The sequence below is a fragment of the Pleurodeles waltl genome, chromosome 12 (assembly GCF_031143425.1).
Source record: "Pleurodeles waltl isolate 20211129_DDA chromosome 12, aPleWal1.hap1.20221129, whole genome shotgun sequence".
Taxonomy (NCBI): domain Eukaryota; kingdom Metazoa; phylum Chordata; class Amphibia; order Caudata; family Salamandridae; genus Pleurodeles; species Pleurodeles waltl.
The window spans coordinates 101664427-101681306 of NC_090451.1; the positions used below are offsets into that span (position 1 = coordinate 101664427).

General features: G+C 47.6%; 1 protein-coding gene across 1 annotated transcript in view; it reads right to left on the bottom strand.

Moving 5' to 3' along the window:
* LOC138267072 (cohesin subunit SA-2-like) overlaps nt 1-16880 on the bottom strand; it is a 1140873-nt gene that overhangs the window by 194081 nt on the left and 929912 nt on the right. The window contains exons 24-25 of the mRNA XM_069215920.1: nt 4573-4706; nt 4007-4108 (exon numbers count right to left, since the gene is read on the bottom strand). Coding sequence (XP_069072021.1) covers nt 4007-4108; nt 4573-4706 — 236 coding nt within the window. The remainder of the gene's footprint in view (nt 1-4006; nt 4109-4572; nt 4707-16880) is intronic.

Genomic DNA, 16880 nt, shown 5'->3' on the forward strand with positions numbered 1-16880 from the left:
AATGCTAGCCGGATCGCCCAGAGTTTCAATAAGTTGATATGGAGCCCGGATTTTGCCTGAGACCAGAGACCCCTGATCTTCGCCACTCCCAGGCGGTTGCCCCATCCCAGAAATGACGCATCTGTCATTACTGTGAGATCTGGTTGGGGAAGGAAGAGGAGTCTGCCTTTGACCCACTTGCAGTTCATCAACCACCAATGCAGGTCTTTTGCAGTTCCTTCTGAGATCCGAACCTTGTCGGTAAGATTTCCCTGATGCTGTGCCCACTGGAACTTCAGTTCCCATTCCAGAGCCATCATATGCCATCTGGCATGTTTCACTAACAGGATGCAGGAAGCCATGAGTCCCAACAGCCTCAAGTCTGTTTCACCGAAATCCAGGATAAAGGCCAAAACATCGGTATCATAATCTGAATATCCTGGACTCGCTGCTCGGGAGGATAGGCCCGAAACTGTACTGCGTCCAGAAGAGCTCTGATGAAAGGGAACTTCTGTGAGAGAGTCAGGGGTGACTTTGCCACGTTTATAGTGAACCCCAGCGAATGCAGGAGATCCGCCGTAGTCTGAAGGTGGGTGACAAGAGCCTGGGACGAAGGAGCCTTCAACAACCAGTCGTTGAGGTAGGGGAAGACTGAAATCCCTAACCTGTGCAGATGAGCTGCCACCACCGCCATCACCTTGGTGAACACCCGAGGGGCACTGGTGAGACCGAAGGGGAGCACGGTAAACTGAAATTACTCATGGCCCACCTTGAACCGCAAGTAACGCCTGTGGGCGGGCAGGATGGGGATGTGAAAATATGCATCCTGTAAATCCAACGCTACCATCCAGTCTCCTTGGTCTAGGGCAGAGGAGACCTGAGCAAGAGTGGGCATCTTGAATTTCTCCTTTTTGGAGGAAGAGATTGACGTCCCTTAAATCCAAAATAGGGCAAAGACCCTTGTCCTTTTTTGGGATCAGAAAGTAGCGGGAATAACAACCTCTGCCTACTTCTGACATTGGGATCCTTTCTACGGCTCCCCTGGCCAAGAGAGCTGTAACTTCCTCACAGAGTAAGATAGTAATCCTCCAACAGCCGTTCTTTTACCGGAGGGATAGAGGGAGGGAAAGACTATAAGGGGAGGGAATAGCCCTTATGTATGATCTCCAAGACCCATTTGTCCGATGTTATGGACCGCCAGTGAGGGAGATGAAATTTAATCCTCCCTCCAACTGGACGACATGGTCTTGCAGAGCCATACGAGGAGGGTTTAGCTGTTGCGGACGAGGGAAGCTGGGTGGTGGCTGACCTCTGGCTAGACCCTCTGGGTCTGAAGGTACCATGACCTTGTCCTCGCACAGAATGCTGTGAAGCCGGGAGAAGGTGGCTAACCTGTGACTGGCGTGGTCTCCCACCCCCCGAAGCCTCGAAAGGGGCGATGAGCAGACTGCTGGCGAACAAGCGCTGAAAGGGCCCAGGGATCTGGCCGTAGCTCGAGAATCCTTGAATCTCTCAAGGCCAGAGTCTGCCTTCTCAACAGAAAGGCGTGAGCCATCCAAAGGCATGTCCATCAAGTTCGACTGGACATCCCCCGAAAAGCCAGTGATACGCAGCCAGGCGTGGCATCGGAGGGTCACTGTCGAAGAAATCGCCCGGCCCATTGAGACGGTCCTATCCATGCCACACCCGATGGTAAACTTGGCTGCATCTCTCCCATCCTTGACAGCCTGGATGAGAGTTTCCCATACGCCATCCAGGACCTGGGGCAGCACTTGTGCCACCGTATCCCATAAAGTATGGGTAAAACAGCCCAATAGGCAAGAGGTGTTTACCGACCTCAATGCCAGGCTGGAGGAAGAAAACATCATCTTTCCAAGTTGGTACAGCCTCTTGGATTCCCTATCTGGGGGAGAAGGGAAGGCACCACAGTAAGTGGAGGCTTGGACCACCACTGTCAGGAGATTAGTCCTGATTGGCACCTTAGGCAATTCTAGGTCCAAGAACTCAGCTGCATTGCGCATCACCATGGCAAAAGATGCCCCCTCCTTCGTAGCCACAGAAGGAGAGCATGCCAGCATCTGGAGAAGTATCCAGTCCACTGGCTTCACCTAGTTCTGCATACCAGTCCTGCTCTAATCCATATTCTAAAGGGTCCTCAGACCCCTCCCACTCCTCACTTGTGCATGGCTGGCACTAATCTGGGCCTCGTGGCACCTTCAAAGTCTGAATTGGCATCGTACGTTGTCGTTGCGGCTCAAGATCATCACGAATGAGGACAGGGCAACCACCACCAATGGTGGTGGAGGGAACGTCAATGTCAGGCTCAGCACTGGAGGCCGACTGAGAACCCAGCGCCGGTCCAGATGCGCTATCGGATCCTTGAGTCCCCACTGGCGCCGAAACCACTGGTGTCGAATCCGATGGGGCCCCTGCAGACACCGTGTCCAAAAATACACCCGCGGGGGAAGCCCGCTCAAAAACAAGGCACATAGCCTCGTAAAATTCCTTTCGTTGAGCGGGGGTTGCTCCCCCACCCGTAAAAGGGGGACAGAGACACAAAGTCAGCCCTAGCAACAGCTCCGGAGAATCGTGCTCAGAACATTGATGTTCTTGAGGCTCCTCATTGGTCGACGGGTGTGGCGAAGTCGAAGATTCTTGGACTTCTTTTTGTGACTCCTCCCCAAGTGCCCTGAGGACTTCGAGTGGGACGAAGAGAACTTGGGGCTCCTGGAGCAGTTCAGCAGCCTACTCGAATGGGACCATGACCTGCGAGTAGTCGCTCCGACCAAAGTCGACTGCCGGGCCGCCATGAGATTTAGGGACCACTCCCTCATAGCTTTCGGGGCCATGGCCCGGCAGCGCAAGCACGACTTCGAGTTGTGGTCTCTGTCGAGGCACCAGAGACATACCTCATGGGGGTCCGTTACTGACATCACGCAATGACAGGCACCGCACGGCTTGAACCCCGTTTTCCCAGAGGACATCTTTGCAGAGACGACAAAAAATCTTTGATAAAGTATTGAAAAAAAGCTTGCCAAAGATTGATCCCAGACCTGCACTTAACCGTTGCGGAAGTAAAAAAGGAACTGACGTACGCACGCTGAGATGGCATCTATATAGATGACCGTGACTTCACATACGGCTCTAACGATGCTACCGAAGCCACGTAGAGCCGGCCGATGCACACGGAACCAAACGACATCACCGACTGCACGCACAGGCTATTGCTCAGTAAAAAGATTCCGGATTCAAAGCTGACGCCAGGGAATTCAAAGGTAAGGAATCTGCAGCTAGAAGTCTCTACCACATTCCAGATGACAGACAACTGTAGCTAATTTACTCAGGACAAGCATCGGGGGAAGAGCAATTCAGATCAGAGGCGTGGACAGAAACACACTTACCATCATAAGAGTGCTAAGGATGAGACAGGCACAAAGGAAAGTGCTTAATGGATATACTTCAATGCTGCCTTTATCTACTTCCTGAAATATTTGGGCCTACGTCGGTAACCCAATGGGGCATCCAATAGGGTCTTGAACTCCCTAGAACTTTTTTTGGCTTAGGGGAATCATTATCTCACAATATTGTGCCCCCGAGGAATGCTGGGGTTCAACTTTAAATCAAGAATCCTGGGAGTGCTTCCCATTGTGTGAGGTGGGTTCAACTGAACCTGGACTATCCTCCATTACCTTTGTGCTAGGCTTCTGAAGGTGCGGTGCAGAGGATTGTTTTTCTTTGAAAGTTTGGCCACACTTGGGTGAGATAAGATGGCTTCTAAAATTCTATAGAGAAGAAATGCACCTTTGTATTTCATAGGCATCTGGTATAGTTGTCACATTTCCAAAAACAAATATTTCCTTATAAACGAAATCTGGGACACTGTGCAAAGAACTTTATAAAACTTACTTCATTCTTTCCTCTGCCTGTGAATATGTTTGGTACTAGGAACTTCAGAGTAATCACCCTTATCTTCAAGTTAAAAAAGATTGCAAATGGTCTGCAATACCAACACAAATGTTGCACAAACCTGTTGCAGGGTGAGAAGAAGGGTCCTGGCACACTGCACTTTGTTGATCTGACGGGTTCTGCTCAGAGTTTCTTTGATGATATCACCATAGTCATTGTAATACTAAAAAGGAAATGTCAAAAAGCCTTAGACTAGGAATTCCTCTAAAGCCCATTTCAAACAAGATAAATTACTGAGTCTGAATACGTTGGAGCCCCCGATAATTTTGTAAAAACCTTTTCCATAATAAAAGGGCACACAAACCCCTTGTTCATCCTAGGGTATACCTACAGCTGTAGCGGAAGGGCTCTAGCTTTTCAGAAAATTTGCAATTTATGGACAATGCTAATTTTTATTACTTACAAGACACTGGAAGTCAACGTTCCATGTTTGAATAAACTATACTGTCAATAGGATCTGCATCATTCTGTAGCACGTCACTCATGGAGGGAGCTTCAATACCAGGAAGAGTTGATTCCAAGACAAATCTGCCTCACACATAGTTAATATTAAATACACCATACGTTATACACTTTGTTGTTCTCAAGAAACCCAAGCAGTGTGACCCATCTGCAGTGTTCTCTTACCTTCACATAGTGTTTGAAAACATCAGTGGCAGAGTTCAGATCAAGCACATTATAAATTATTAGTTTGCAGTATCCAGCTAGTAGGTTTCTGCGCTTGTGAAGTATCTCAATCTTCAAAGCCTCATCTTCATCACCTGCGCCAGATAAATGAAACTTGTCTGTTGAACATCAAAGAAAATATTTTGGCACATGACAGTCAACCTATAAACCAGGCAACTCTAGTTACACCTTGCTTTCCATTCCAGAGTACCAACCTGTACCAAGAGAGAATATAGCTACAGGTGTACAAAACAGGAAGCCAATTACACTGTAAATGTTACATGGAATGAAAGATGGAAATGTGAATTTAGAAAACTTCTCTAAAACCTGCCTGTACTCATTGTACCACTTTAGGCCCATCCGTGAAAGTAGAGGGCTCTTTCCAACACAGGGAAAAATACGACATGGAATGGCAGGGAATCTGGTTGTAATGAAAAGGTTGTTAAAATTAGCCTATAACATTCCAACAATCCAAGGTGATTCACCAAGGGAAATACACGTGTATATTTACTCATATGTCTGACTCCTACAAGTGGGTGTAACTTTACACTTTTTTTGCTAATCAACACGTCATTATCCCCTCAAATAAGGGAGTACAACCTCGTACATCAGAATTTACAAGTGTAAAGTTACTATATTTGAAAGTGGTAATCTTCCCCAGAAGAGCAGAGATTGGAAAGTATAGGGAAATTAGTTTTTTTGTTAAGGAATATTAAAAATATTTTAAGGTACAATCTAAATACAACTTATTTTTAATTATTATTAACCTGGAACCGATAACATTTTAAAGCGCATCAACTCAAAATAAATTTATAGTATTTTTTTTTTTAAATAATTTAAAATTACTCATCCCCAATGTTTTTTTATTTAATATTTAGTAAAAAGTATGCATTTATTTAAAAAAAAATCTATTTATCGAGAGAACTATATATATATATATATATATACATACATGCACACATACACATGTACATACACACACACAGCCCCACCCCTCGGCTCTCATTTATGGGAGAACACCTGGAATAATGTTTAAAAGAACACCTATTTGCAAAAAGAGGCTCAAGATGCACTTGTGAGAACGATTAATTAAAATATCAAAATAAGTTGCACAGGTCGAAACACACTGGTTGCTTTTTTGTGATGCACTTCACTCTCACAAGTGCATCTTACAGCCCTGTTTTCATCTAAGTGTGTGTGTGTGTGTGTATATATATAAAAAAAAAAAATATATATATATATATATATATATATATATATATATATATATATATATATATATATATGTGAAGCTGGCTCTGTATATACTATATCGAAATGAGCTATAGTGTGCACAGAGTCCAGGGGTTCCCTAGAGGCAAACATATATAATACTAATGCTCTATTTGTGGCAGTGTGGTCGAGCAGTTGGGCTTATCAGAGGGTAATGTTAAGCTTTTGTTGTACACACACACAAGCCATAGAAGAATCACACACTCAATCACTTAACTCCAGACCAATAGGATTTTATATAGAAAAATATGTTTTGTTAATTTATTTCTAAAACCACAAGATTCAGTTTGCAGGTAGGTACATAAAATGTAAGGTACTTTGCATAGTTATAATCAGAACTTTGAATAGAATCAACAATGTATACAGTTTTCTTTAAAATGGCAAAAAGCTATTTTAAAAAAATGGACACTGCATACAGTTTTACAGGTAAGTATTCAACTTACAGTTCCTATCTCCAGGTTTTAGGTAGTCTGTCACTGGGGGTTCACGTTAACCCCAAACACCCAGCAACACGGGCCGGTCGGGTGCAGAGGTCAAAGGAGAGCCAAGTTAACGTGTGCCCCTATGGAGATAGGGGGTACTCGGAATCCGGTCAGCCAGCAGGTAAGTACCCTCAACTCTGAGTGAAGACCAGGGGTGGATTAGAAGAGCACTGGGGGCCACAAGTAGGCACCAAACACACACCCTCAACAGCACAGGGGCGGCCGTTGTGGGGTGCAAACAGGACGTCTGGTTTCAATGCAAGTCCACAGGTGGATCCTGGTGGTCACTCAGAGGCTGCAGGGGCTGCGGTGCATAGAGTACTTTAGGCATTGGATATCTTTGTCCAGAGCTTGCATCAATGGGGAGTCCTCTGGTTCTGTACGAAAATGCCACTGTTGGCATGGTTACCCCCTAACTTTTCGCCTTTTGTTGATGCTAGTTATGAGTGAAAGTGTGCTGGGTCCCTGCTAACCAGGCCCCAGCACCAGTGGTATTTCCCTAAACTGTACCTTTATCTCCACAATTGGCACAGCCCTGGCACACCAATAAGTCCATTGTAAAAGGTATCCATTGTACCAAGGGCCCTGTGGCCAGGGAAGGTCTCTAAGGCTTGCAGTATGTATTATGTATTATGCCACCCTGGGGAACCCTCACTCAGCACATGCACACTGCCTCACTGCTTTTGTGTGCTGGTGGGGAGAAAGACTAAGTCGACATGGCACTCCCCTCAGAGTGTCATGCCTACAACCCAGTGCCTGTGGCATAGGTAAGTCACCCGTCTAGCAGGCCTTACAGCCCTAAGGCAGGGTGCACTATACCACAGGTGAGGGCATAGCTGCATGAGCACTATGCCCCTACAGTGTCTAAGCAAAACCTTAGATATTGTAAGTGCAGGGTAGCCATAAGAGTATGTGGTCTGGGAGTTTGTCAAACACGAACTCCACAGTTCCATAATAGCTACACTGAATACTGGGAAGTTTGGTATCAAACTTCTCAGCACAATAAATCCACACTGATGCCAGTGTGGGATTTATTGAGAAACACACAAAGAGGGCATCTTAGAGATGCCCCCCTGTATACCAGCCCAACCACTAGTGCTAGGCTGACCAGTTTCTGCTTGCCAGCCACATCCAGAAGGGTTTCTGGCCACATGGGGTGAGTGCCTTTGTGCACTCTGCCCCAGGAAAAAAGCCTGTACTGGGTAGAGGTGCTTCACACCTCCCCCTGCAGGAACTGCAACACCTGGTGGTGAGCACTTTTGGGGCAAGCCAGGAGGAGATAATGAGAAAAACAAGGAGTCACCCTCCAGTCAGGACAGACCCTAAGGTGTCCTGAGCTGAGGTAACCCCTGCCTTAGGAAATCCTCCATCTTGTTTTGGAGGATTCCCCCCCAATAGGATTAGGTATATGCCCCCCTCCCCACAGGGAGTAGGCACAAAGAGGGTGTAGCCACCCTCAAGGACAGTAGCCATTGGCTACTGCCACCAGACCTAAACACACCCCTAAATTGAGTATTTAGGGGCGACCCTGAACCCAGGAAATAAGATTCCTGACGACCTACAACAAAAAGAAGGACTGCTGACCTGAAAGCCCTGCAGAGACGACTGAGACAACAACTGACTTGTCCCCAGCCCTACTGGCACGTCTCCAGGCTCAAAGAGCCTGCAAAGTGATGCAGCCAGCGGGACCAGCGACTTCTGAGGACTCAGAGGACTGCCCTGCAACCAAAGGACCAAGAAACTCCTGTGGACAGTGGCTCTGTCCAAACAACAACAAAGAAACCATCTTTAACCCCCTGGGTGCCCGAGACGAGCTGGTATTGTCCAGGCACACGGTGCTCGTGTGCCCTGGATGAGACCAGCTCGTCCTGCACCCGGCCCAAGGGGGAGCGCTAGCACTCCCCCCATGGGCCTCCCACCCACACCCCCAAGTCGAGGACGGAAGGGGAATCCCTTCCCCTTACACCCCCGATCCCCCCCCTCCTCCGCAATCTGATATCAGCGCGCTCAGCGCACACCAACGCCATCAGAAGCTGCCGAGGACGCGCTGGAAGCCATTTGCTTCCAGCACAAGGGGAGAGAAGACGTCCTCCTGGTAAGTCCTTCTCCCGGGGGGTTTTTTAGGGGAGGAAAACGGACACTGAGGGAAAGGAAAGAGTTTTTCCTTGCCTCCTGTGCCTTTTTTCAGTGGATTCCTGGTCCACGATCGTGGGCCCCGATCCCCACTAGGCACTAGGGATTTTCTCATTTTGGGGAGCGACACCTTGGGCAAGGGTGGCTCCCCTGGGGGGCTATTATTATTCCTATTATGACCCCCCCCCCCCCCCCGGCGGCGGATCACCCGTTTTTTCAGAGAGGGGGGGGGAAATCTGTGAAAACCACTAGAATACCAGGGATTTTGTTTTCAGTAAGTTTTTTTGGGGCAGCAACCCCTTAGGCAAGGGTCACTGCCCCGGGGGCACTAATTTTTTTTTATATGTTTCGGCCCCCCCTGGGGCTAGATCGGCCATGTTTTTCGCCGATCTCGCCCTGGGGGGGGTCAAAACCCACTAGGCGCCAGGGATTATGTTGTATGTGGGTCTGTTTTGTGTGTCTGGGGGCACCAAAGGGGGGAAAATTAGTATTGGCCATTTCTGTCCCCCTTGGGGGCAGATGGGCCTATTTTTTTTAGGCCCATCTGGGCCCAAGGGGAGCATGAACCACCAATTCGCCAGGTTTTTGTTTTTTTTTGTTCCCCTTTTTTTGTTTTGTGCTGGGGGTGTGCTGGGAGTGCCCCTTTTGGCAAAGGTCGCCCCCCTAAAGGGGGCACAGAGCTGTTGGCCTTTTCCGCCCCCGTGGGGTAAGATTGGCCAATTATTTTTACGCCCATTTGCCCCCAAGGTTGGGGTCAGAATCCACTTAGGCACCAGGGATCCTGTGTGTGTGTTTTGTGTGGGGGTGGTGGGCGTCACCTTTGGCAAGTGTCACCCCCCCCAAAGGGGGCATGTTCCTGATGGTAATTTCTGCCCACCTTAGAGGCAGATCGGCCTATTTTTTTTTAGGCCCGTCTGTCCCCAAGATTTCAGATTTTATCTTTTTGGGTTCCCTTTGTTTTTTTGTGTGCTGGGGGTGCCCCCTTTGACACGGGTCGCCGCCTGAAGGGGGCCCAGACTGGCCTATTTTTTTAGACCCATCTGCCCCCAAGGGGGGCAGAATCCACTTAGGCACCAGGGATCTTGAGTGTGTTTTTTGTGTGGTTGGGGTGGGGGGTGGGTTGGGGGGGTGACCCCTTTGGCAAGCGTCGCTCCACAAAGGGGGCACATTACTGATGACCATTTCTGCTCCCCTTGGGGGCAGATAGAGCTATTTTTTAGGCCTATCTGCCCCCAAGGGGGCAGAAGCCACAAGACATGAGGGATTTTTGTTTTGTTTTTTTGCTCCCCTTAGTTTTATTGTGCTGGGGGCGCCCCCTTTGGGTGGCAGATCGGCCTATTTTAGCCTGAGTAGCTTTTTCAGGCAAGTGAGTGGTATAGTTTTTTAGTATATAACTCTTTGTGATAAAGCTACACTTAGTTTATTACGTATTTTAGTGCTGGTTGTTGTTGGTAATCCATTTGTTGTTAGTGAGGATCATGGCTAACCACAGAGTGACCGCTAAGTAGGTTGTTGGCATGTTTTTTGGGTCGTCTTCAGACCATGATTATGAGACTGACTCTGCATCTGAGGCAGAGGAGGAACTGAGAGATTCTGGCAGTGAGTTGTATGTCCGAGAGGATTCTTCTGATGAGGAAGCCACTCTCAGTGCAGATGAAGGGCCTGTTTTAGAGGAGGACATTGATGTGCCAAGAGTGCAGCAGCCTGGGGCTGAAGGGTTTCCCATTAGAAGACCTGACACCTGGATTGCCCCAAACATGGAGCAGCCACAGTTAGCTGCATTTACTGGTCTCCCAGGGTGTAGAGTCAATATGGAAAACGTTTTGCATGTCAATTTATTTCACTTGTTTATGGACGAAGTATTTTTGGAAGAGATTGTGGAGCAGACTAATTTGTATGCAGAGCAATATTTGAGGGACAACGCTGCCAGGCTTAGGCCTCAGTCTAGAGCTACTCAGGGGGTTCCCACATATCTGGAAGAGATGAAAAAGTTTTTAGGTTTGACTTTTTTGATGGGGTTGATAGGAAGCCGTCACTGGCTTCTTATTGGTCTACTAGTCCCTTGTTGGCAACGGCTATATTTCCTGCAACTATGACACGTAATCGCTATTTGCTTCTTCTTCGTATGCTGCATTTTGTAGACAATGTTTTAGCCTTGCCACAAGATCACCCTGATTGTGACCGTCATTTTAAGATTAGGCCTGTCCCTCATCATTTTGTAGCTCGGTTTTCAGAGGTCTATGTTCCAGGCAAAGAGATAAGTGTTGACGAGTCCTTGGTCCTTTTCAAGGGGCGTTTAGTTTTTAAGCAGTACATTCCTAGTAAGAGGGCACGGTATGGGATTAAATTGTATATGCTGTCAGAAAGCAGTACTGGATAAGTGTATATTTTCCGGGTCTACACTGGTGGGGATTCCAGTATTGACCCTCCTGGTTGTCTGGCCACTTTTGGAGTTAGCGAAAAAATTGTGTGGGAACTTGGTAGACGACTGTTTAACAAAGGTCACCATTTGTACATAGATAATTTATAAACTGGAGTGCAGTTGTTCAAGGAGTTGTTTAAAGTGGACACTGTTGCTTGCGGCACAATCTGTTCTAACCAGAAAGGCTATCTAAGGGAGCTTGTCTGTAAAAAACTTGAGGGGACAGTGCAGTGCCTTGCGGAATAATGAGCTGCTAGCTCTGAAATTTTCAGACAGGAGGGATGTGTACATGCTATCTACCATCCATGATGAGAGTACTTCCCCTGTGACTGTTTGGGGTCAGGTTGCCGAAGTGCGCAAATCTGCGTGCATTTTGGACACATGGGTGGTGTTGATAGAGTAGATCAGAGGTTGGAACCTTACACTGCTCTTCGTAAGTCTTACGTGTGGTATAAAAAGTTGGCCCTACATTTATTTCATTTGGCAACTTTTAAAGCTTTTATTGTTTTCAAGGATTGTTCACCTGAGTCAAGGATGAAATTTGTTAAATTTCAGGAGTCAGTGATAGAGAGCCTTATTGTGGTGGAACAGGCAAGAGTTCGTAGGGTAGCAGTGGTGGAGGATGTGGCTAGATTGAAAGATCGCCACTTTCCAGATCACATTCCTCCTACTCCCAAAAAAGAATTACCCACTAAGAAATGTAAAGTATGTGCCCGAAGAGGTATCCGGAGGGAGAGCCGGATGTACTGCCCGATTGCCCTTAAAAGCCTGGGCTGTGTGTGGCCGGCTGTTTCAGAAATTACCACACGAAGACATTTTTTTGGGAAATACTGTGAGCATAAACTGCCTATTTTATATTTTCATATGTTCAGTTTCATGGTTGGCATTACTCTCATGTATTTAGTTAGAGCTTTTGTGTTTGTAGTTTTGTTCTTATTAGTTAGTGGTTTCTTTGTTTATAAACAAAAAAAAAGTGATGGCGATGTGCGTGGGGTGGTGCTTGGCTGGCGGTGTGCGTGGCGTGGTGCTTGGCTGGCGGTGTGCGTGGCGTGGCGCTTGGCTGGCGGTGCCAGCCAAACGTCAGTCCACACACTCCCATCAGCTATTATGACTGCTGTATCAGGTATGTGGGCTTATGTAAGTGATGGGCCCTTGAGTGGCGCTGTCTGTCGATGCAAGTGTTGTAATGTGCTGGGCCCGTGGCTGGCGGCGTGAATGGGCTTGTGCATGTATGAAAGGTGAGTGAATGGACTGTAAAACGGTTTGTGCCTTGACGCGGCTTTACAGCTCACGCGCTGTGAGTCATTGGTTCAGTTTTTTGGCCTTTCAGTTATTAACAGTTGTAAGGAAATGCCTCCTTGGCATGGTTACCCCCTGACTTTTTGCCTTTGCTGATGCCAAGTTATGATTTGAAAGATGCCAGGGAAGGTCTCTAAGGGCTGCAGCATGTCTTATGCCACCCTGGGGACCCCTCACTCAGCACAGACACACTGCTTGCCAGCTTGTGTGTGCTAGTGGGGATAAAACGACTAAGTCGACATGGCACTCCCCTCAGGGTGCCATGCCAACCTCACACTGCCTATAGGTATAGATAAGTCACCCCTCTAGCAGGCCTTACAGCCCTAAGGCAGGGTGCACTATACCGTAGGTGAGGGCACCATAGATATTGTAAGGGCAGGGTAGCCATAAGAGTATATGGTCTGGGAGTCTGTAATGCACAAACTCCACAGCACCATAGTGGCTACACTGAAAACTGTGAAGTTTGGTATCAAACTTCTCAGCACAATAAATGCACACTGATGCCAGTGTACATTTTATTGTAACATACACCCCAGAGGGCACCTTAGAGGTGCCCCCTGAAATCTTAACCGACTACCAGTGTAGGCTGACTAGTTTTAGCAGCCTGCCACACACTAGACATGTTGCTGGCCACATGGGGAGAGTGCCTTTGTCACTCTGTGGCTATTAAAGCCTGTACTGGGTGGAGGTGCTTCTCACCTCCCCCTGCAGAAACTGTAACATCTGGCGGTGAGCCTCAAAGGCTCTCCCCCTTTGTTACAGCACCCCAGGGCACTCCAGCTAGTGGAGTTGCCCGTCCCCTCCGGCCACGGCCCCACTTTTGGCGGCAAGGCCGGAGGAGATAATGAGAAAAACAAGGAGGAGTCACTGGCCAGTCAGGACAGCCCCTAAGGTGTCCTGAGCTGAGGCGACTGACTTTTAGAAATCCTCCATCTTGCAGATGGAGGATTCCCCCCAATAGGATTAGGGATGTGGCCCCCTCCCCTCAGGGAGGAGGCACAAAGAGGGTGTAGCCACCCTCAGGGCTAGTACCCATTGGCTACTAACCCCCCAGACCTAAACACCCCCCTAAATTGAGTATTTAGGGGCTCCCAGAACACAGCAAGATAGATTCCTGCAACCTAAGACGAAGAAGGACTGCTGAGCTGAAAAACCTGCAGGGAAGACTGAGACACCAACTGCCTTGGCCCCAGCTCTACCGGCCTGTCTCCCCACTTCTAAAAGACACTGCTCCAGCGACGCGTTCCACAGGGTCCAGCGACCTCTGAAGCCTCAGAGGACTACCCTGCATCTAGAAGGACCAAGAACTCCCGAGGACAGCGGCTCTGTTCCCCAAAGACTGCAACTTTGCAACAAAGAAGCAACTTTGAAACAACACACGTTTCCCGCCGGAAGCGTGAGACTTTGCACTCTGCACCCGACGCCCCCGGCTCGACTTGTGGAGAAGAAATACCACAGGGAGGACTCCCCGGCGACTACGAGACCGTGAGTAGCCAGAGTTGACCCCCCCTCAACCCCTACAGCAACGCCTGCAGAGGGAATCCCGAGGCTCCCCCGACCGCGACTGCCTGCTTCAAAGACCCGACGCCTGGTAAAGACACTGCACCCGCAGCCCCCAGGACCTGAAGGATCCGACCTCCAGTGCAGGAGCGACCCCCAGGTGGCCCTCTCCCTTTCCCAGGTGGTGGCTACCACGAGGAGACCCCCCCTGCCTGCATCGCTGAAGAGACCCCTTGGTCTCCCATTGAAACCTATTGCGAACCTGACGCCTGTTTGCACACTGCACCCGGCCGCCCCCGTGCCGCTGAGGGTGTAATTTTTGTGCTGACTTGTGTTCCCCCCCCCCCCCGGTGCCCTACAAAACCCCCCTGGTCTGCCCTCCGAAGACGCGGGTACTTAGGTGCTGGCAGACTGGAACCGGGGCACCCCCTTCTCCATTGAAGCCTATGTGTTTTGGGCACCACTTTGACCTCTGCACCTGACCGGCCCTGAGCTGCTGGTGTGGTAACTTTGGGGTTGCCCTGAACCCCCAACGGCGGGCTACCTTGGACCCAACTTTGAACCCTGTAGGTGGTTTACTTACCTGCAAAACTAACAAATACTTACCTCCCCCAGGAACTGTTGAAAATTGCACTGTGTCTAGTTTTAAAATAGCTATTTGCCATTTGTGTGAAAACTGTATATGCTATATTGCTAATTCAAAGTTCCTAAGTGAAGTACCTTTCATTTAAAATATTGTTTGTAAATCTTGAACCTGTGGTTCTTAAAATAAACTAAGAAAATATATTTTTCTATACAAAAACCTATTGGCCTGGCATTGTATCTGAGTGTGTGTTCCTCATTTATTGCCTGTGTGTGTACAACAAATGCTTAACACTACCCTCTGATAAGCCTACTGCTCGGCCACACTACCACAAAATAGAGCATTAGAATTATCTCTTTTTGCCACTATCTTACCTCTAAGGGGAACCCTTGGACTCTGTGCACACTATTTCTTACTTTGAAATAGTACATACAGAGCCAACTTCCTACAACAGTGTATTTCACTTTTGTGAAGTCTCTTGTTAATAAAATTTTATCTAACCATCACTCACCCTCTTGCCAAATCCAACCAGTATGTGTGGTACAAATGACAAAACCTGCTCCGCTGTAAACCGGCGTCGCAGCACACTTGTGACACGCTAGGTGTCTCAGGTGGGACCCCGATGATGAAGCATGCCAGCAACTTGGTTGGTGGGTGAGGGGTCTTTTTCACATATCCTAAGTGCGTTTTTCACAATTTTAGTGTTTGGTACATCATGGACGTACGTGGACACATCAAAATGATATATCGCAAAACTACATGTGTTTGGGGGGGGGAGGGGGCACCTATGTTTTTGGTCCTGGGTGCGGCCTTTATCTAGGGAAACTTACCAAACCCAGACATTTTTTAAAACTAGACACCCCCAAGGAGTCCAAGGAGGTGTGGCTTGCGTGGATCCCCCAACATTTTCTTACCCAGACTCCTCTGCAAACCTCAAAATTTGCTTAAAAAAGCATATTTTCCTGACTTTTCTTAGTAGGATCACCGCTCCTGCACACAATTCCTACTCCCCAGCGTTCCCCTCAGTCTCCCAAGTAAAATGACACCTCACTTGTGTGGGTCCCCAAAGCAGAGTCCGCCTAAAGATGTATAAAAGAAAAATATGTGCTTATCAACTCGCTGTGCAATCCCCTCAATCTCTACAAGTTTTTGGCCGTTTTCTGTTGCAGGCACCTGGCCCACCCACACAAGGGAGGTATCATTTTTATCGGGAGACTTGGGGGAATGCTGGGTGGAAGAAAATTTGTGGCTCCTCTCAGATTCCAGAACTTTCTGTCACCGAAATGTGAGGAAAAAGTGTTTTTTTAGCCAAATTTTGAGGTTTGGAAAGGATTCTGGGTAACAGAACCTGGTGAGGGCCCCACAAGTCACCCAGTCTTGGATTCCCCTAGGTCTCTAGTTTCCAAAAATGCACAGGGTTGGTAGGTTTCCCTAGGTGCTGGCTGAGCTAGAGGCCAAAATCCACAGCTAGGCACTTTGCAAAAATTACCTCTGTTTTCTTTGGGAAAATGTGATGTGTCCACGGTGTGTTTTGGGGCATTTCTTGCCGTGGGCGCTAGGCCTACGCACACAAGTGAGGTACCATTTTTATCAGGAGACTTGGGGGAACATAGAATAGCAAAACAAGTGTTATTGCCCCTTGTCTTTCTCTACATTTTTTCCTTCCAAATACAAGACAGTGTATAAAAAAGACTTCTATTTGAGAAATGCACTGTAATTCACATGCTAGTATTTCACCAAATGAATTGCTCTATAGCTGGTATACAATAAAAACCCATTACAAGGTGCAGCTCCTTTATTGGGTCTGGGAACCTAGGGTTCTTGATGAACCTACAAGCCCTATATATCCCTGCAACCAGAAGAGTCCAGCAGACGTAACAGTATATTGCTTTCAAAAATCTGACATTGCAGGAAAAAGTTACAGAGTAAAACGTAGAGAAAAATGGCAGTTTTTTTCACCTCAATTTCAATATTTTTTTATTTTATTTTAGTTTTTATTTTCTGGAGGAAACCCTTGTAGGATCTACACAAATTACCCATTGCTGAATTCAAAAATGAGTCTACTTTTCAGAAATGTTTAAGTTTCTGGGATCCAGCATTGGTTTCACACCCATTTCTGTCACTGACTGGAAGGAGGCTGAAAGCACAAAACAAAACAAAAAAATCGTACAAATGGGTATGTCCCAGTAAAATGCCAAAATTGTGTTGAAAAATTGGGTTTTCTGATTCAAGTCTGCCTGTTTCTGAAAGCTGCTGATTTTAGCACTGAATATCCTTTGTTGATGTCAATTTCAAGGAAAAAAACACAAGCCTTCTTCTGCAGCCCTTTTTTCCTATTTAACAAAAAAAAAAAAAATGTCACTGTAGTTTGGCTATTTTCTTGGACTCCTTCAGGGAGCCCACAAAGTCTGGGTACGTCTAGAATCCCTAGAATGTTGGAAAAAAAAAAAAAGGCTGCACATTTGGCGTGGGTAGCTTACGTGGACAGAAAGTTATGAGAGCCTAACTGTGCCCTGCCCCAAATAGCCAAAAAAAGGCCTGGCACCTGAGGGGGAAAAGGCCTGGCAGCGAAGGGGTT